General features: G+C 50.4%; 3 protein-coding genes across 55 annotated transcripts in view; all 3 read right to left on the bottom strand.

The window, feature by feature from the left end:
- Positions 1 to 85: 85 nt before the first annotated feature.
- Positions 86 to 8,942, bottom strand: TMEM25 (transmembrane protein 25). 46 transcript variants are annotated; one of them, XM_077964409.1, is made up of 10 exons: positions 8,900 to 8,942; positions 8,272 to 8,368; positions 7,683 to 8,015; positions 6,613 to 6,903; positions 6,270 to 6,401; positions 5,932 to 5,962; positions 5,690 to 5,790; positions 5,462 to 5,551; positions 969 to 1,015; positions 86 to 875 (listed from the first exon to the last, which is right to left on the bottom strand). In XM_077964409.1, the coding sequence occupies exons 2-10, from the start codon at positions 8,339 to 8,341 to the stop codon at positions 837 to 839; spliced, it is 1,134 nt and encodes a 377-aa protein (XP_077820535.1). In that variant the 5' UTR covers positions 8,342 to 8,368; positions 8,900 to 8,942; the 3' UTR covers positions 86 to 836. The 46 variants fall into 46 exon arrangements, 41 of the variants coding, with proteins under 41 accessions (XP_077820535.1, XP_077820542.1, XP_077820544.1 ...); XM_077964416.1 differs by having other exon boundaries at positions 7,683 to 7,994; XM_077964418.1 differs by having other exon boundaries at positions 5,462 to 5,548; positions 7,683 to 7,994.
- Positions 8,943 to 9,158: 216 nt separating this feature from the next.
- On the bottom strand, positions 9,159 to 13,032 carry TTC36 (tetratricopeptide repeat domain 36). Of its 2 annotated transcripts, none has more exons than XM_077964430.1 (3): positions 12,726 to 13,032; positions 11,564 to 11,752; positions 9,159 to 9,499 (listed from the first exon to the last, which is right to left on the bottom strand). In XM_077964430.1, the coding sequence occupies exons 1-3, from the start codon at positions 12,991 to 12,993 to the stop codon at positions 9,237 to 9,239; spliced, it is 720 nt and encodes a 239-aa protein (XP_077820556.1). In that variant the 5' UTR covers positions 12,994 to 13,032; the 3' UTR covers positions 9,159 to 9,236. The 2 variants fall into 2 exon arrangements, with proteins under 2 accessions (XP_077820556.1, XP_077820557.1); XM_077964431.1 differs by having other exon boundaries at positions 11,564 to 12,420; positions 12,726 to 13,030.
- Positions 13,033 to 16,429: 3,397 nt separating this feature from the next.
- The window catches only part of KMT2A (lysine methyltransferase 2A), a 90,836-nt gene continuing 88,583 nt past the window's right edge, over positions 16,430 to 18,682 (bottom strand). For all 7 annotated transcript variants that reach the window (XM_077964388.1, XM_077964389.1, XM_077964393.1 and 4 more), the window contains one exon: positions 16,430 to 18,451. In XM_077964388.1, the coding sequence (XP_077820514.1) occupies positions 18,176 to 18,451 (276 nt within the window). In that variant the 3' untranslated portion in view covers positions 16,430 to 18,175. The remainder of the gene's footprint in view (positions 18,452 to 18,682) is intronic.

Here is an 18,682-nt window from a genome sequence, read left to right as displayed (position 1 = left end):
ATGTCCATTGAGAGATAAACAGATAAACAAAATGTGTATATGTAAGGAATGGAACGCTATTCAGCCTTAAAAATGAACAAAATTCTGACACGTGCGACAACATGGATGCTTTATTTTTTTTTTTTTTGAGACAGAGTTTTGCTCTTGTTGCCCAGGTTGGAATGCAGTGGCGCAACCTCAGCTCACTGCAACCTCCACCTCCCAGGTTCTCGTGATCCGCCCGCCTCAGCCTCCCAAAGTGCTGGGATTACAGGCGCGAACCACTACGGCTGGCCAACATTTCTCAACGGAAGACATACAAATGGCTCTTTCCCATCTTGCAAGATGGCGGGTGAAAAAGTTGAGAAGCCAGATACTAAAGAGAAGAAACCTGAAGCCAAGAAGGCTGATGCTGGTGGCAAGGTGAAAAAGGGTAACTTCAAGGCTAAGAAGCCCAAGAAGGGGAAGCCCCATTGCAGCCGCAACCCTGTCTGTCAGAGGAATTGGCAGGTATTCCTGATCTGCCATGTATTCCTGAAAGGCCGTGTACAAGAGGAAGTACTCAGCCGCTAAATCCAAGCTTGAAATGAAAAAGGAGAAGGTTCTTGCAACTCTTACAAAACCAGTTGGTGGTGACAAGAACGGCAGTACCCGGGTGGTTAAACTTCGCAAAATGCCTAGATATTATCCTACTGAAGATGTGCCTCGAAAGCTGTTGAGCCACAGCAAAAAAACCCTTCAGTCAGCACGTGAGAAAACTGCGAGCCAGCATTCCCCCCGGGACCGTTCTGATCATCCTCACTGGATGCCACAGGGGCAAGAGGGTGGTTTTCCTGAAGCAGCTGGCTAGTGGCTTGTTACTTGTGACTGGACCTCTGGTCCTCAATCGAGTTCCTCTACAAAGAACACACCAGAAATTTGTCATTGCCACCTCAACCAAAATCGATATCAGCAATGTCAAAATCCCAAAACATCTTACTGATGCTTACTTCAAGAAGCAGCAGCTGCGGAAGCCCAGACACCAGGAAGGTGAGATCTTCGACACAGAAAAAGAGAAATACGAGATTACAGAGCAGCACAAGATTGATCAGAAAGCTGTGGACTCACAAATTCTACCAAAAATCAAAGCTGTTCCTCAGCTCCAGGGCTACCTGGATCTGTGTTTGCCCTGACGAATGGAATTTATCCTCACAAATTGGTGTTCTAAATGTCTTAAGAACCTCATTAAATAGCTAACTACAAAAAAAAAAAAAAAAGACATACAAATGGCTAACAGGTATATGAGAAAATGCTCAACATCACTAATCATCAGAGAAATGCAAATCGAAACCACAATGAGCTTACCCCAATCAGAATGGCTATGATTGGCCGGGCGCGGTGGCTCAAGCCTGTAATCCCAGCACTTTGGGAGGCCGAGGCGGGCGGATCACAAGGTCAGGAGATCGAGACCACAGTGAAACCCCGTCTCTACTAAAAATACAAAAAATTAGCCGGGCGCGGTGGCGGGCGCCTGTAGTCCCAGCTACTCAGGAGGCTGAGGCAGGAGAATGGCGGGAACCTGGGAGGCGGAGCTTGCAGTGAGCCGAGATCGTGCCACTGCACTCCAGCCTGGGCAACAGCGTGAGACTCCGTCTCAAAAAAAAAAAAAAAAAAAAAAGAATGGCTATGATTAAGAAGACAAAGCTGGGCATGGTGGCTCACACCTGTAATCCCAGAACTTTGGGAGGCCGAGGTGGGCAGATCATGAGGTCAGGAGTTCAAGACCAGCCTGGCCAATATGGTGAAACCCCGTCTCTACTAAAAATACAAAAATTAGCCAGGTGTGGTGGTACATGCCTGTAGTCCCAGCTACTGGGGAGGCTGAGGCAGAAGAATCGCTTGAACCTGGGAGGTGGAGGTTGCAGTGAGCTGAGATCGCACCCCTGCACTCCAGCCTGAGTGACAGAGACTCTGTCTCAAAAAAAAAAAAAAAGACAAATAATTACAGATATTGATGAGGATGAGGAGAAAAGGGAACTCTTATACTCTTATATTGGTGGGAATGTAAACTAGTACGACCACTATGGAAAACCGTATGGGGATTCTCTCTTTTCTTTGGAGACAGGGTCTCACTCTGTGGCCCAGGCTGGAGTGCAGTGGGGTGATCTCAGTCACTGCAGCCTGCGCCTCCTGGGCTCAAGTGATCCTCTTGCCTCAGCCTCCCAAGTAGCTGGCACTACAGGTACACGCCACCATGCCTGGCTAATTTTTGTGTTTTTGTAGAGATGGGAGTCTCACCATGTTGCCCAGGCTGGTCTTGAACTCCTGGGTTCAAGCGACCCACCTGCCTCGGCCTCCCAAAGTGCTAGGATTACAGGTACGAGTCACCACACCCGGCCTGTGATTTCTCAAAAAACTAAAAATAGAATTACCATTCAATCCAGCAATCCTACTTCCGGGTATCTCCAAAAAGGAAATCAAAATATCAAAGAGACACCTGCACCTGCATGTGTATTGCTGCACAATTCACAATAGCAAATATGCAGAATCAACCTAAGTGACCATCAATTGATGAATGGGTAAAGAAAATGTGGGATAAAGAAAAGAAGTGAGTTAAAGGGTACAAACATATAGTTAGAAGGAATAAATTCAATGCTTGATAGCAGAGTGGGGTGAGTAGAGTTAACAAAAGTGTATTGTACTTGGGTAATGGACACCTTGAATATCCTAACCTGATCACTACATATTATACACATGTCACACCAGCCTGGGCAATAGAGTGAGACCCTGTCTCTACACATTTTTTTCTTTTTTTTAAGGACGGAGTCTTGCTCTGTCACCCAGGCTGTAGTGCATTGGCGTGATCTCAGCTCACTGCTATCTCTGCCTCCTGGGTTCCAGCAATTCTCCTGCCTCAGCCTCCCGAGTAGCTGGGACCACAGGCGCATGCCGCCATGCCCGGCTAATTTTTTTTATTTTAGTAGAGATGGAGTTTCACCGTGTTGCCCAGGCTGGTCTCAAACTCCTGCGCTCAGGCAATCCACCCGCCTCGGCTTCCCAAAGTGCTAGGATTACAGGCGTAAGCCACCGTGTCCAGTCCCCCCAGATATTTTTTAATTAGCTGAGCACAATGGCACACACCTGCAGTTCCAACTACTCATGAGGCTGAGGTGGGAGGATCCCTTAAACACAGGAGTTCAAGGCTGCAGTGAGCTATGACTGCACCACTGCACTCCAGCCTGAGTGACAGAGCAAGACACACACATGCGTGCTCTCTCGAGCTCTCTGTATATACACATACATACATATATATGTAACAAAATTTCAATGAACCTCATAACTTTGCACCAAACAAAATCACAGCCCAGTCTGAGCCTTCTGTTCGCATGGGCAGGACAAAGGGGCTCAGCATACTTTAGCCCAGTCCTGAGGTGGGAAGAAGCAGCTGAGTGGTATGGACCAAGTGAGAATGAGATGCTGGTTATAGCCAAGAGTCCCCCACTCAGCACTCCTGAAATAGAAGATGCCAATCCTGCCACTGGGAACAGTGTAATTAAAGAAATATTATTCATTTTTCTGAAGCAAATTTGGTAATGTCAGAGCTGAGTGGTGGATATACAGGTGCTTGCCATATATTTTTCCACTGTGAGACTGGAAAACTTCATTTAAAAAACATATTAGAAGAAGGCTGGGTGCGCTGGCTCACACCTGTACTCCCAGCACTTTGGGAGGCCAAGGTGGGCGGATCACTTGAGTTCGGGAGTTCGAGACCAGTCTGGCCCACATGGTGAAACCCCACCTCTACTAAAAATATAAAAATTAGCTAGGCATGGTGGTAGGCGCCTATAGTCCCAGCTACTTGGGAGGCTGAGGCAGGAGAATCATTTGAATCTGGAAGGCGGAGGTTGCAGTGAGCCAAGATCGCACCCCTGCACTCCAGCCTGGGCGATACAGTGAGGCTCCATCTCAAACAAAACAAAATAAAACAAAAACAAAAATATATTAATAGAAGAAATGAAGCAGAGATATGTAAATTAATTCAGTCAAGTTTATTAAACTTACTGTGTGCTCAGCACTGTCCTAGGCAGTAACATGAAAAACATTACAAAAGAAGATCTCAACAAGGGAAAAATATATTCTGTACTATATTAATTTCTAATCATTTACAGGTCGCCTTTTAAAGCGTTCTTAGGTCGTTTTGGGGTATGTGGTCTCCTCCTTTCTCCATGTCCCCCTAAAGCTTCCACACTGTTGAACTATGTGCCTGTGGCGACCATCCTCCAGGAAGGGCACCTTCCTGCTGATGGGGCAACCAGGGGTTGGTCAGGGCTGGGGTCCCATGGTGCAGGAGACGTGCTGAGAGGAAAACCATCAATCCCGAGAGCTCAGGACACTCACAGTGAATCACAGAAGGCCAAATGTGGGGAAGCCACAAAGAGGGCTCTGGGCCCCTCACTCACCTCCTCCCCTAGGGGATGTGCTTAAAGTGCTAACACTGTAATAAAATGATGCATAGCTACAAGCCATCCTGGGTGCTACTAGACTCATCGCCTGCCTCTTCCTCCCTGACTTGTGCTAATACTGAGCGGTGGCACAGGCCAATAGAAAAGTCTAGTGCCCAGCGAAGTAGTAGAGAAGGTCCAACATGTAACCTAGAATTCTCTGGAGGAGGGGGGAAGGAAGGGGCAGAGAAGAGCAGAGAGGCGTGCAGCAAAAAAGACTTGTGCTTGGCCAGTGCCCCTGGGCCAGGGGTTGGTTCCTGTACAAAGGGCAATTTGGTTCTATATAGCTAGCAGGGTCCTCAATTTTACCTGAGGGAACAAGGATACATAGCATAGGAAGGAGGAAAATCCATGCAGGGCCCTCCCTGTCCCCCACACAGGCACGCCCCCATGCCTACTGTACAAGGTGCTGTGGAGTACTGGGGTGGGCATACAGCGGGCCATGATACACTTGGATGCTGGATGACATCTGAACACCCCTGGCCAAAGAGCTCCCTCTGGAAGGGCCCAGTCATCACATGCAGGGCCCGCCCTGAGTCAGCATGAGGGGCTTAGGTCCAATTGGTAGCCTTGCCAAAGATACCTGTGTCCCTGTGGGTTACAGCCCAGTGAAATGCATCACATGCATGACATAGAGGGCACCCCAGCCAGGAGGGCAAGCAAAAGTGGCAGTGGCATGACCTCTTCACGTTGGTGACACAGCTAGGCAGAGGATGCCTTGAAGGAATGGGAGGGTGCCCAGAGGCCAAGAGAATACTCCTGTCTCGCCCTCGGCTCAAAGCCAGATCTCATCACTGCTCACGCTGGACACTCGATAGATATAGCCCAGCATTGGGAGGCGGATGAAACCTGCAGGATCAAAGAAGCCCGCAGGGACTCAGTAACGCTTGTTCCTTGGAATTTGGGAGAGCCCTCTCTGCCTCCTGGGCACTTGGAGGCCTTTGGCATAAGCACAGGGCTGGGGGGCAGAGGAGGAGGGTGGCAGGCCCCTTCCCCAGTACCTCGGCTGGTGAGGAGGCCGCCGGGCTCCGGGTCCAGAAGCTCTGGCCGGCTGTTGTTCTGAGCCATCTGCCGGTCTGCTGGTTTCACTGCTGGTTGACAAAGAGGGCAGTGTTCAGGAACAGGAGTGTGCCTGATGGGGCCTCGCCCCTCCCAAGCACCAAGCTCTCTTTTTCTCAGAAGCACTTCTGGAGATTAAGCAGAGGCAAAGAGCAGGGCCCTAGATATACCTCTGGAATCTGGAGTGAGGTCATTGAGCTGAAGGTTGGACGGGAGGGACATGCTCTCCCGTGGCAGGCGCACGTTGTTGAGTTTTAGGTTGTTGGAGTCACTACAGGGAGGATAAAGGTCGGGATGGATATGCGTCCCAGCACAGGCACTCATGGCTGCCTCTACCAGAAACCCCAGGCTCCCTCCTATCCCCATCCTGCATTTCGGTTAGGCTTGTCCACCCAGCCCCAGGAGGAATTACCTTGATATAAGAGATGGGCGCCGGGAGGGGCCTGCGGAGAATGAAACCATGTCCCTAATTCTCAACATGCCCTCCCACGCTGGGCTCTCCTCCTACCTTTCAGAGCCAGGACCCTCAGGCAAGGGGTCTCTCAAATGCCTAGGCTTGGCCCTGGGGCCAGAGACTGGGTTCCCAGTGCCTGACCCTGCTACCTGGGATGCATGTCACCCTACCCATGGCCACACCCTGGAAGTGCTCTGCCACCGTCAGAGACGACTGGTTCTGCCCAGCTGCACTTGCTGTCCTGGCTGCTGCTCAGCCTGACCTCATCCCCACTGCCCCCAGTGTCCCTGGCCTACCTTTGGTTTTCTTCTCTTTCCTACAGACCAGGCAGGCCACCAAGGTGCTGAACCCCACGAGGGTGCCCAGGGCAAGCCCAGCAGCCACAACAATGCCCAGCAGTGGTACTTCCACCCGGGTAGCCAGAAGCCCTGGAGGATGTCCTCTGGTTAGGTCCCAAGTGGGCAGTGCCCCAACCCCAACACGCCATAGGTACTGCTCTGCCCTCCTTGCCCAGGGTGGCTGGGAACAGTTCATCCACAAGACCAACTCACAGGGAAAAAGTACTCCCATTTCTGTATGGGGATGTGGACCCCTGCACCCACCTGAGGCTTTGCTGGGCCAGTTGCTGGCCATGCTCACCTGGGGCTGGAAGTGAGGCACTGGTGACACCCACATCATTGGTGGCCACCACCGAGAGGTTGTGCGCCAGGCTGCGGAGCTGCAGCTGTACTGTATGGTTGGTGAGCCAGGGGTAGTTCTGTGCATCCAGCACCAGGAAGTCAGAGGTGTTGACAGTCACTGGCCCATCCTGGTCGATCCAGGTGACATTGGCAGGCGGGTTGGCACGCACAAGGGCAAACAGGACAACCAGGAGGCCTGGGCCCTGAGCTTCCTGGTACTTGGCGCCGACTTGGGCAATCTCTGGCTTGACTGGTGCAAAGCAGAGGCCAATATGCTCTCACCACAGCCCCTTATACTTCTGGCCCTTTCTTCCCAAACCCAGATGGGAGCCAGGGGCCTGGGCCTCTCCTCAGAGGGCGTGCTGAGGAACAGGATGGCTGGATCTGCCAGACAGGCAGCATTTTGTAGTGATTATGAGTGTAAATACTAGAGCCAAATGCCCAGATGTGAATCCTGGCTCTGCTTCTTACCAGCGGGATCATCACCCTGGGCGGATTGCTTAACCTCTTTCTGCCTCAGTTTTCTTTTTTTTTTCTTTTTTTTTTTTTTTTTTGAGGCGGAGTCTCGCTCTGTCGCCCAGGCTGGAGTGCAGTGGCGCGATCTCGGCTCACTGCAAGCTCCGCCTCCCGGGTTCACGCCATTCTCCTGCCTCAGCCTCCCGAGTAGCTGGGACTACAGGCGCCGCCACCACGCCCGGCTAATTTTTTTGTATTTTTAGTGGAGACGGGGTTTCATTGTGTTAGCCAGGATGGTCTCGATCTCCTGACCTCGTGATCCGCCCGTCTCGGCCTCCCAAAGTGCTGGGATTACAGGCTTGAGCCACCGCGCCCGGCCGCCTCAGTTTTCTTATTTGTAAAATGGTGACAAAAATAGTAATGACCTCATGGGATTATTCAGAGGATAAAATGAGTTCATATTTGCAAAGTGCTTAAGTGTCTGCTAAATGCCCTGCGGACCACCTGCCTGGTGGGTGCTGGGGGGTCCCTGGGCAGAGAACCTCTCTCCCTGCCCACCTCAGGGTCACTCACATTGCACATTGAGGATGACAGAGGCGTTGGCTGATCGGCCACTGCTGGGGTCCTGCAGGGAGCAGTTGAGCTCATGCTGGGCCCGGTGGGCAGTGACAGTGAAGGTGCTGGTGCCTCCAGAGAAGGCCTCCCCTCCCACGCTCAGCAGTCTTGAGGTGCTGGCCTCCTGCAGCTGTCCATCCAGATACCAGGCCAATCTGGGGGTGCCAGGCCCCCCTGCCACCCGGCAGGTGAAGGCGTGGCGTTCATTCTCCCGAAGTGCCCGCTCAGCCCAGGTCTGACCATCTATTTGTGGCGCCAACTCCCCCCAACCTGGAACACAGCAGGGGGCCTCTGGGAAGGGGTCAGGCAGGGTTGGTACTGTGCTGTGACCAGGAATTGCCCCAGTGAGAGGAGCAGCAGGCCAAGGGAAAGGGCGCCTGAGTCCTCTCACCAGGGACTGGCTGGTTGGACCTAGGTAGGTGGGTGAAGGGAACAGGGGCTCCAGGGTTTCGGGCCTGGAGTAGGTACCCAAACAGAAGAGCAGACAGAGGAGAGAGGGGGTTTTGGACCCCAGAAGGACTTGGTCAACGACTGAACAGGGGTGTACCTGAGCTCAGAAGGGCTGGCAGGAGCAGCAGTGTGTGCCGCAGGGTGGCTGGGCCTGGAGGCAGCGCCATGGTGGCCCGGGCCTGGGCCCCAGGCTGCTGAGAGAAGGGGGCGGGCCTCCGTGTCAGCCAGGTGACAGCAGGTAGGTCTAGCAATTGCTCCAGGAATTTACTCTCCAGAAACAAAAAGAACCATGTACGGAGACACAAATATAGACCAGCCCCCAGTGGCGAAGGCACGGACACGAAGGGCAAAGCCCAAAGGTACAGACCCACCCAGCAGACACCTGGACATCCTGCAGGTGCAGAACCGAGCACTGACTCCAGGCTACAATACAAAGAGACACACGCCCGCAGATACACAGAAGCAACCAGCATCCGTGCAACCACACCTTGCACACACGCACACTCACACACACTCATACTCCGTCTCCACGCGCCCCTCCCCCAAAGGAATCGCCTTTCTCCCGATCCCATCCTCTCTCCTGCCCTGTTCCCTCTCCCATCCCTCGCCCTACGCCCCCTTTCCTGGTGTTGGTGGCTCCGGCGGATGTGGGCGGAAGAGGAGGGGGTTGGAGGGTGGGGTCGCCGAGCATCCTGCCCCCGCCCCCCGCCACCGCGGCTGCTCACCTGGCTCCTTCCCCGACCGCTGCCGGAGCAACTGCTCAGGTCTGATGAGCACCGCAGTCCGCTGCAAGGGCGGGGGCTGAGCCAGGCAGGGCCAATCGATGCCCGACCACTGGCCCCACAGGCCCTTCCCCGGCAGGTGGGCGGTCGCGGCTCACCACCCGCCTGGCTGGTCCCTAGCCCGCGCCGAGAGGCCCCACGCACAGAGTGCCCCCGCGTGCCCTTCCCTCCGGGCGCGGGCAGGACGCAGGAGCAGGCGGAGTCGGTTAGGCCCGACGGCTTTATTGGTTCAGGGCCCCCCTCCCGTCCCCTCGCCCACGGACGCGCGGGCCAGCAGCGCTCAGCGGCTGTCGCGGGGGCGGCGCAGCTGCCCCATCATGTCGGCCAGCATGCGGTTGCACAGCGCGGCGTAGGGGTTGAGCAGCACCAGCTGGCGCCGCGCGAAGGGGCTGCCCAGCCGTGCCGCCCTCTCGAAATCCCTGCGGGCGTCGTCGTCTCGGCCTTGCAGCCGCGCCAGGAGTCCGCGCTGCACAAAGCTCTGGCGGGCGGCGCGGCCCCGGCCGCCGCTCAGCTCCACCGCGCGTTCCAGGTCCTCCAGGGCGCCTGCGGGACCGACGAGACGGGCGGGGCGGGGGTCAGCGGCCGCCGGGGCGGCCTTGCCGGAGCCCCAGCCCGCCTGCTGCCGCGCAGATCACCGTGGTCCTCGCGGCTCCCGGGCGTGGCCATTTACAACCCGCCTCGCACCTGCTAGAGGTAGGGATCGTTCTCCCCATTACACAGACGAAGCCTGTGGAAGAGTTGAGAGGACTGGCCCAGGGCTGTACAGCCAAGCCACTTAGTGGCAGAGCTGGGACTGAAGTCCAGGTCTCGCCTTGTTCCTATTATTTTCCACCGCTAATATATGAAAACATGAACGTTGCGGGATTCTCAATGGTCACTATGTTTATGAGTCTGGCCCACTGCCCGGGCAAGTAGCAGCCAATTTATTCCACACCTGTTATTAAGCATCCACTATGGGCCAGGTGACTGACTCTGAATGTCAGGGTTCAAAAAAATAGTATTAACTGCACAGTCATTTCTTACAAGTACAATCAAGACAGTTTCTCATTGTTTTCCTTTTGAGGGCCCTTTTCTCTTTTCCATTGCTTGCTTTAGAACACATTCTCTCTCCCCTATATCCTGGACTGGTTGCCTTTCGTTATTCTTTGGTTATCTCCATGTATCTAATTTCCTTGGTCCTGGAGCCAGAGCTGGCCTGCATCGTTTTTATTTTTATTATTCTTGTAAAATACTTGGGTTGGGCCTCAGAACTCTGAACTCAGAACCTCAGGCAGCCAGCCACCTTCTTAAGTCCATCAGGCTGGCTTCTTTCGGACTCTGCTTCAATTCACTCATGTTCTCTAGTCTCCTAAAGAGCCCGAGCCTCCGGAGAAGCGCTCAGATTGCAGTACTCCTTGGTTTCCCTCAGAGGAGCTGGTCTGGAGGAATCTCTAGTTGGAAGCACCTCTGCATCTCCCTGGGGTTTTCGTCTGCAGGCTGTCTCCAGCGATCTGGGGCAGATAACCCTGGAAAGGGGCTCTTGGGAGGTTCCCATTGTTCTTGGAGTGGGCTCAAAACTCCCTAGCCTGGCATTGCTGGTTCTGGGAGCACCTGCGTCACCACTGCTCCTAACAGTCAAGTAGTACTAGGTTTCCGTGGTTTATACCTTCACATTAGCCTCATCTTTGGTCCCCAGTGTGGTCCCGTTGTCTCCACTTAATTAGAATAACCTGAATGCAGCAGGAGTTTGATCCAGTCACTCTCCTGTTAAAATCCTTGAGTGATCCCCCATGTTTTCAAGACAGTGCAGTCTCAGCCTAATACTCCCAAGCTGTTCATCAGGCCCTTGCCCACGGCTCCAGGCTCAGGTCTCCATCCCTCCTCCACTCCCTGCTCCACCCAGCCTGAAGACCTGAAGCTCTCTGTACTTGTGCCTGCTTTTTGGACCTCTACAGACTACCTTCTCCACTCACCAACTAACTCCTACTCATCCTTTAAAACTCGCCCTTCAGGAACAGGTCCCACGCTGACCCTTCTCAAACTTGTTTTGCTGGTCTCAGAATTATGTGTCTGTTCTGCCCCCTGGAGTGGGAGCGTTCTCAGGAGCAGTATCATGTGGCGATTAAGAGCACACACTCTGGAGCCCTACCACCTGGTTCACATCTCAGCTCTGCTGCTACCTGACTGTATGATAGTGGGCAAGTTACTTAGCCTCTCCATGCTTCAGTTTCTTCATCAATAAACTGGGGATGACAATGGTACCTACTTTTTAGGGTTGTTGTGAGGATTGATTTACTAGTTTATATGTAAAGTGATTAATGCCTGGTACATAGTGACTGCTATATGAATGTTGGCGATTCATATACCCTTTATCTCAGTGTCCTCAGCACCAGCCTACTGCCACATTGTAGGCTCTCATTAACTGTTCCTTAATGGAATGCAGTCTCTTCTGAATTTCACATTAGCCCCATGATATTAGCAGGGCCCCAATACATCTCCTACCTTATAGGTAAGAAGACAGGCTCCAGAGGGGTTTAGCAAGGCCACCCCAGCCCCACAGCCACTTCATTTCTAGTCTGTGCCCTCCCGTGGGCCCTTTTGCAGAGGATACAGGGCATCTCCCCTTACCTGCCACATCTCCCTGGAGTCGCCGGGCCTGGGCACGGTTGTTGTAGGCTGAAGCCCTCTCAGGCAGCAGGCAGATGGCTTGGCCAAACCTCTCCAGGGCTGTGCTGAGGTCCCCAGCCTCTGCTGCCATCACCCCCTGCAGCTCCAGGGCCTTGGACTGTTCCAGCTGTGCTTGAGGGAAAACTTCATCTGGGCCAGGGAAGGAGCCAGGAGGGGCCAGGTGTGCAGTTGGTAGCAAGAAGAAAAAGCCACCTCAGGCTTTGGAATTCTGAGATCTGAGACAGAGCTGACTGGGAATGGGTCACAGCAGGGGTCAGCTGCAGTGTTTGGGGTAGGGGGAGATGAGGTCACTAAGGCTGGGAGCTAGCATTGCCTGAGTTCCAAGGGACCTGGAAAGGGGCTTTGGTTGGTTCCCCATTGCCAAGAGAATGAAGCCCAAACTCCTCAATCTGTTAAAGCACTTGCTCCAGGTCACACAGGCCATACATTGCAGAGCTTGGATTTGAACCCAGGTCATTCTGGCTCCTGTCTGCATTTTACTCTACTACACTGCCTCTTATGCAAAGGCCACCATGACATTCCCAGATCATGAACATCACTTCTTATGTATCCCTTAGCATTTCGGCCTGAGTTAGTAAGGTGTAGGCTTTAATCCTCAGAAACAAAGGATATCAAAAACTTCTTCATTAGGGACTAATGGAAAAGCCAGTGAACACACTCACTGCAGAAGAGTTAGCTTGGAGCTTGGCTTGTGACAGTTTTTAACGGATACTAGTTGTGCTTGCTATATTGGAACCACTCAACTGAGCAACCATGCCCTGCCTTACTTCAGTCTTCCGTTCTGGTGGTGGTATTCTCTGTTATGACAAAAATATGAGAATTTAACATCACCTGGCAGTTAAGTTTGGATCATACAATCAATTAAGTGTAAGTTCAGAGGCCTGAGAGCTGATGGATTGAGAGACAAACCCCGGCTTACTCCTCTTGGCAGGACGTCTCTTACCAAACCCCCATCAGTGCACTAAGGAGCAGCCAACCTCTCTGATTCCAACCTCAATCATAATCATGGAACAAGGGGCCTTATAAGACCACTACCTCTGCCACCTCCGGAGGCCAGCAGGCCAGCCTGTGTGCAAAGCTACACTTCAGATCAAATGCCCACCTTCTTTTCGTTCTTCCTTTTCTGCTTCCTCTCCGAGGTCCAGTCCAACAATATCTCCAAATGGGGTGTCAGGGTTGAAGATGGCCTGCAGCACTGCCCGATCATTTGGAGTCCCCATGGTGCCCAACTCCAAAATCCCAAAAGGTGACTCCGGATGAGAGAAGAGGGAGGGACGTGGTGAGGGTGGAGCCTCCAGCAGGAAGTTGATCTGAAAGGATGAGGACCACCCCTTCATGAGGAGTGTCTCCCTGTCCTTGGCCCTTAGCATTTGCTCAACCTGTGGCCTGGAGGGTTGGCCCTGGCTTGGCAGACTATTTGGTTACTTCTCAACTGCCTCTGCCCCCAGGAGAAACAGTAAACAAATCCAGCTTCAGCCTTAAGGTGGAGTGCAGCTAAGAGAAGGTGCTCTCCAGCTTCTCCCTGAAATGCTTTGTTTATTATATTCACAGTTGAGGAGAAAATAGATAAAAATCACTACTTGACCTCTTTGGATAAAACAGGGGAGCTATGTAGAAGGTAAAGACCCTGTTCCTTTGTCCTCTTGACCCTGCCTCATATCCACAATTAATTAGGTCCTGAACGTACATCACTGATGAATAAAGGAAGAAAATACAGTCAAGAGAGCCAGTGTGGAGCGGACCTGAAGGTGGGCGACAGGGAATGATTTAGTGATGCCACCTTAAGACTGTGGAAGGTACTTTGTGACCAGGTCACAGGCCATGCCCCTCCCCCTTTTCTCCACCCTCTCCAACCAAAGCCAAAAGGAAGCTTAACCATGTGCAGCAATAAACTTGACATGTTTATTAATTAAACTATCACTTAAATAAAAAAAAGTGCATAGAAAATAAACATGTTTAAAAACTCCTTTTTTTTACAACTATGTACACTTTTTACTTTTACATTCAGTCTTTCGTAGAGAGCTTTCAGCATTATTATTTTTTGAACTATTAAAGTATTTTCCTTCATCCCTGTCACAGGGAGTTAACACTGATGGACTTTAGACACATTTTCCTTTTTTTTTTTTTTTTTTTCTCTTTTTCTCTAACCAGAAGCTTGGAAGAACACAAGGAAAAAAAAAAAAACAGATCTGTTATACATGATAAAGTTGTCAAAAAATGTCTTATTTCTAGAAAAGAAGCTTGTCATCTGTTGAGCTCTTGAAACAATTATTCAACTACCTGTATTTACTAAAGAGACTGTTAAAAGTTCAATAAAAGAAACACCACAATTCTATTTTCTTGGTTGAAAGACAGAACTAGAGTACCTCGGAACAAGATACCAGGAAAGCACAGAACACAATTTTCCCCTAAATGCAGGTGGTAACCCCAACATTCATAACCAAAAATAGAGAAACAAGGAGGACAGGTACTGACTGGCAACATTCATGGGCAGAAAAAAATCCAGGTGACACCATGTCTGCATTTTTCTCTGATTCGAGGAATGGCCTATTCTACCATTCCTTTATGGTTAGAGGTTCCCCCCGTTGCGGGAATCAGAGGAAAGTGAGCCTGACATCTTCCTGCCGCTACTAGCAACTGTAACACAATCCTTATCTATAGTGTTAAGAGAATTAAAAGCCATGGACTGAACTAGGCTTTGTTACATGGTGCATTACTATATTAGTTCCTATATATATCATATTTATATTTATTTGAAAACCAAAACAAACAAAAAGTTGCAAGTTTCCAGAGTGTGTGACTTGACCAGCATTCATGATTCGGCACAGAACCATCTGCTCAATAACCTTGTATTGCTTTAAAATGAAGGAAATGAAACATAAAATTACACCCAGCCCTTTGCAATGACCCGCTTTTCCTTAAAAACAAAAACAACTTGATTTCTATTTAAAAAAAAAAAAAATCCCAAACCAAACTTAAAAAGTTAACATCTGACAAGGTTTTGACCTTTAGTATTTTCAGATATTTGATTGAATGTCAGTCCTTTAGAAAGATACATTCATTAGAAGATTTTTTTTTTATTTTTGTGTGTGTGTTGTATTTTTTTTTTCCTTTTTTTTTTTTTTTTTTTTTTTAAATCAAGGGAGCTACATGGTGCTCACTGCATTGGCCGGGGTTTGACAGAGGCGAGCAGGGTGGCGGGCTGGGTCCCGGCAAAGGAGTCTGGTTGAAAACGTATAGCTGCCAGGGCTTCCCCCTTAATTCTTCTTATTGGTCTAAAAACAGAGGGGCTGTGCGAGAGGTGGTGGGTGGCCAAGGAGGGAGCCAAGAGACCAAGTTCCGGCCAAAGGGTCAGCGCCATGCAGCTATTCTGGTTACACAGTTGTCACTGGCCACCAGGAAATGCAGCCACAACAGGTTCTAGCAGCAAAGCTATAAGTGAGCTGGCTCTCACTGAGAACTGACCAGGTTTGCAGCTGTTACTCCTTAGGGATTTGGGATGCCCCTTGGGGGATTCTTGGGAATGACCCACCACAGTTCCTCAATCTGCACTTTTGTGCAGAGATTCCCTTGGTCACTTTTGAAATGAACTCAGATGTGTTTTGGAGATAGCTATGCCATTTTTGCCGCCTTTCCCTCTTGCAGGGAAACCTTCGCTTATCCCCCAAGTTGCTGGCAGGTGTGCTGAAAATTTGGCAATGGACTCAAGGCTGAGCTAGAAGAAGAATTTCTCATTTTTGTGGTTGACAATTAGGGGGTGGAAAGGCAAGGCAAACCATCTGCAGCTGGCAGGAGAAGGAAGCTGTGGGTTCCTCCCCTGTCCTCAGGGTTTAGGGTTGGTAGAAAGAGAGTGAGGAGGGGGCTCACAGTACAGCATGGCCTAGCAGGGCAGTAACTAGGTCTATTTAGCTGAGTTCCCCCCACCCCCTGACTGGCCTTTGGGTCTTTCTCAAGGTGAATTCAGGACCCATCAGTGCATTAATCATTTCAGTAACAAATGCAGCTTAAGTTTTTTTTTTCTTTAAAAAAAATAGGAATACAAGGATTTACAAAAAAACCTCACACAGTGCAATAATAAAGGAAAGCAGACACTAGTGGAACCCCTAGGGCCACTGCATCTTGTTCATGGGCGAAAGGAGGAAGGGAGGTGAGGTCTGGGTAGAGTGCTTTCCCCAGTCCCCTGCTGGCACTTCTCCATGATGACAAGGAAGTCTCTGCCATCCTGGCCACAGTGCTGGGCTCCCTGCATGACAGTGAAAACAGTGACAATGTTCCAGCAAAGCCACCAGACAAAGTTCTTAAGGTCACGGGAGAGAAGGGAGCCCAGGATGGAAGGCACAGCAGAGCCATGAGTCCTGGGGCAGAGAGTGCTGGGCTGAGTCGTATTGCTTTGCTAGACTTCCATAGGAATGGGCTTCTTGCGGCGAGAAAAGGGTGCCCCACCCTCTACTTGGACTACACTACTCTGAAACCTTGTGGCAGAGGCAGAGAAAAATCTGCTTTATCGTGAGTGGTCAGACTGTGCTTCAGTTTCAACGGGCTGCCCCAAAAGAGGGCACAAGGTGATCAATGGGTTCTCTGCAGATACGAGGCCTTGGTGGGCAGAGGGAAAGGAAAGAGTGGCCTGTGAGGCAGATGGCGATGGAAAATGTCAAGTTGCCATTCAACTTGTTGTCTGCTAACTCTGAAGTAAGAAAGATGAGGGAAATGTAAAAGATTGCCATCTCTCACCACTCTGGAAGTTGCGCCGGAAAGGAGAGAGGCGGGAAAGAAGAGAAACTGTTGTATCAAGATATTACTGTAGCCTTTTGAGGAGCTTCAATAGGGGAAGGAGGGGAGTGGCCCAATGGAGTTGGGTGACCTTCCTTCTCCATTTATTGTCGAAGAGCAAACCCAGGAAACATTTATGTCAACAGGGCACAAACAAGCTACACATTAAACAACAAAAAGTACACCTTCCAGGGGGAAGTTGGGCAGGAAAAACCAGACTTTGTGTGTACAGCTGAATATTTTCTCTAACTTCATCCTATGAAAATAAAAAATTATTAAAAACCGATCTTCTTTTAAATTAGGATAATACCGCGGTTTAAAAAATAGCCTTGTCATAAGTGCTTCTCCCTATGAAGTGCTTCTCATAGAAAAATATACAAAATATATTTACATTTATAAAACCTTAAATAGTCAACTGTAAACAGAACAGAGTAAAATCCAATGACTTAATTTAACAGGTTCAGGACACTGTCTTGGGGAAAGGAAGAGAAGAAACATTTGATGCTGTTTTGACCACATCCTAAGGAGTAATCAGGGCAGTAGTGTCATTGAATTTACTTTAGCCATGGGTTGCACGCAGGTGGCAGAGTTCCCTCAATATAAGGTGGTCTAGTCCCCAAGTTGTGGGCCTTGAAATCTGATTAGTGTTCTGCCTTCAACTGGACACTGACCATTTAAAAATTAAGTCTTCCTATGTCTTAACAAGGGGAAAATAAAGTAACCATGTCTTAGGAATGGGCCCCAGGGGTCATCCTGGCTGTGATACTCTGGTTGTCGCATGATTTAAATCCTATTTAAATAATCTTTTTCATCTCCTAAAAAATCATGCTACTTATGTTTCTTTAAAACTCTCCATGGAGCTTTATGAAAACTTTTCCAAATTCTGTCTGGTTATGACCAATGGCTCCTGTCCACTTCCCCACCTGGAGTGCTTACAGGCTCAGGGAACTTTTTGCAGGCACATCCTATGCCCAGCAGGGAGTGTCCTTGAGCAGGCAGTCAGTCTCCCCTACAACCCAGAAAGAAGCATGGGAAAGCAGTGGGATGAAGACAGGGGAAAGGAAGAAAAGGAAGTGAAGAGAGGGAATGGGAGAGGGAAGCCGCTCCTACTGTCAAGAAAGGTAATTGGCTGAGATAAGGCTCCTGGGGACAACACTCCCACTCAAAGCCTACAGGCTCAATGTTTGGTAATTAATTGGCACAACTCCATGACAGCCTTTTGACACCAGAGGTGCTAAGAATCCTGTCTCCCAACCAGGAATGAACTCTCGAGTGGGAGGATAGTAGGGAAAACCACCAGACCTCTGTTTGTTCCACAGACGCCGTAGGTGGGGCCTGGCTGGCAAACTGTCAGGAATCCAACCAACCCTCCATTTGGGGCCTTGCCTGACCCACTCGCTTACAGTGCTTGGGAAAGGGCCAACTTGAGGATGGCAACTTATTTCTGTGAGATATTCAGGCCCAATCTCCCAACATAACCGACCCTCTATAACAGGCTCCTTCCAGGCAAGTCTGCTAGGGACCCCATTCCCACTTTCTAACGGTAAACAATTGGAGGGACCCCAGGAGAAAGCTGATCATAGATCTTTCTTCAAGACCTCAACTCTCTCTCCGGGACTGTGATCACATGTGAGTATAGGACATAAGAGAGCTCAGCCATCACAGAGGCCCCTCAGCTGTGCCCACTCAATCCAGGAGCTCCCAGCTGCTGGAAAAGGCCTTCAGCGTTGCTTTGGATGGCCCCACGTCCTTGCACTCCAACACTGGGGGAGAAGAGCAGCTTCAGTTTAGGAACTTCCGGCATTTCTTGGCGCCACAGTTGCAGGGCAGCTTGTTGCTGGCATCCTCAATGGGGAACTTATAGTCATAAGTGAGTTCCTCTCCTCGGTAGATCTTACGCATGGCAAAGATGACGATGTGCTTCTGCCCATCAATATTGATGACCCGAGAATAGCAGTTGGGCTCACATGAGTGATTGATGAAGCGTGCAGCATTTCCATGCATGGTGGCATCCACTACCTCTGAGTCATCAATTCGGAACATATAGCAACCAATGCCCTGTACATGCAGGAGAAAGGAGAATAACTTGTCATTTCTTATAAACTCAGGTTTAAGAACAGTTCCCAATCTTCTCTTGATATTACCTACAGCTGCTGATAAAGTTTCTTCTAGTAAAATTCCCAGATTTCTCCCAGTACCTATCTTTCAAGATGCTTCCATGAGGAGTTCCTAGATTACAGGCCACTAGTCTAGAGGCTTCTAATGTCTCTGCGGGAAACAGAAACCTAA

The sequence above is a fragment of the Macaca mulatta genome, chromosome 14, assembly GCF_049350105.2.
Source record: "Macaca mulatta isolate MMU2019108-1 chromosome 14, T2T-MMU8v2.0, whole genome shotgun sequence".
Lineage (NCBI taxonomy): Eukaryota > Metazoa > Chordata > Mammalia > Primates > Cercopithecidae > Macaca > Macaca mulatta.
This window is presented reverse-complemented; position numbering and strand designations above follow the sequence as displayed.

Excerpts from the sequence above, each read along its gene's own strand:
- TMEM25 (XM_028834038.2), bottom strand. The coding sequence starts at position 8,746 with ATGGGATCGGGAGAAAGGCGATTCCTTTGGGGGAGGGGCGCGTGGAGA. Across the intron at positions 6,904-7,682 it reads TGTCATCCTCAATGTGCAAT|TCAAGCCAGAGATTGCCCAA; the intron begins GTGAGTGACCCT and ends GCTTTGCACCAG. Across the intron at positions 5,549-5,689 it reads CCTCACTCCAGATTCCAGAG|TGAAACCAGCAGACCGGCAG; the intron begins GTATATCTAGGG and ends GTCAACCAGCAG.
- TTC36 (XM_077964430.1), bottom strand. The coding sequence starts at position 12,993 with ATGCTAAGGGCCAAGGACAGGGAGACACTCCTCATGAAGGGGTGGTCC. Across the intron at positions 11,753-12,725 it reads AAAGGAAGAACGAAAAGAAG|ATGAAGTTTTCCCTCAAGCA; the intron begins GTGGGCATTTGA and ends TCCCTGGCCCAG. Across the intron at positions 9,500-11,563 it reads ACTCCAGGGAGATGTGGCAG|GCGCCCTGGAGGACCTGGAA; the intron begins GTAAGGGGAGAT and ends TCGGTCCCGCAG.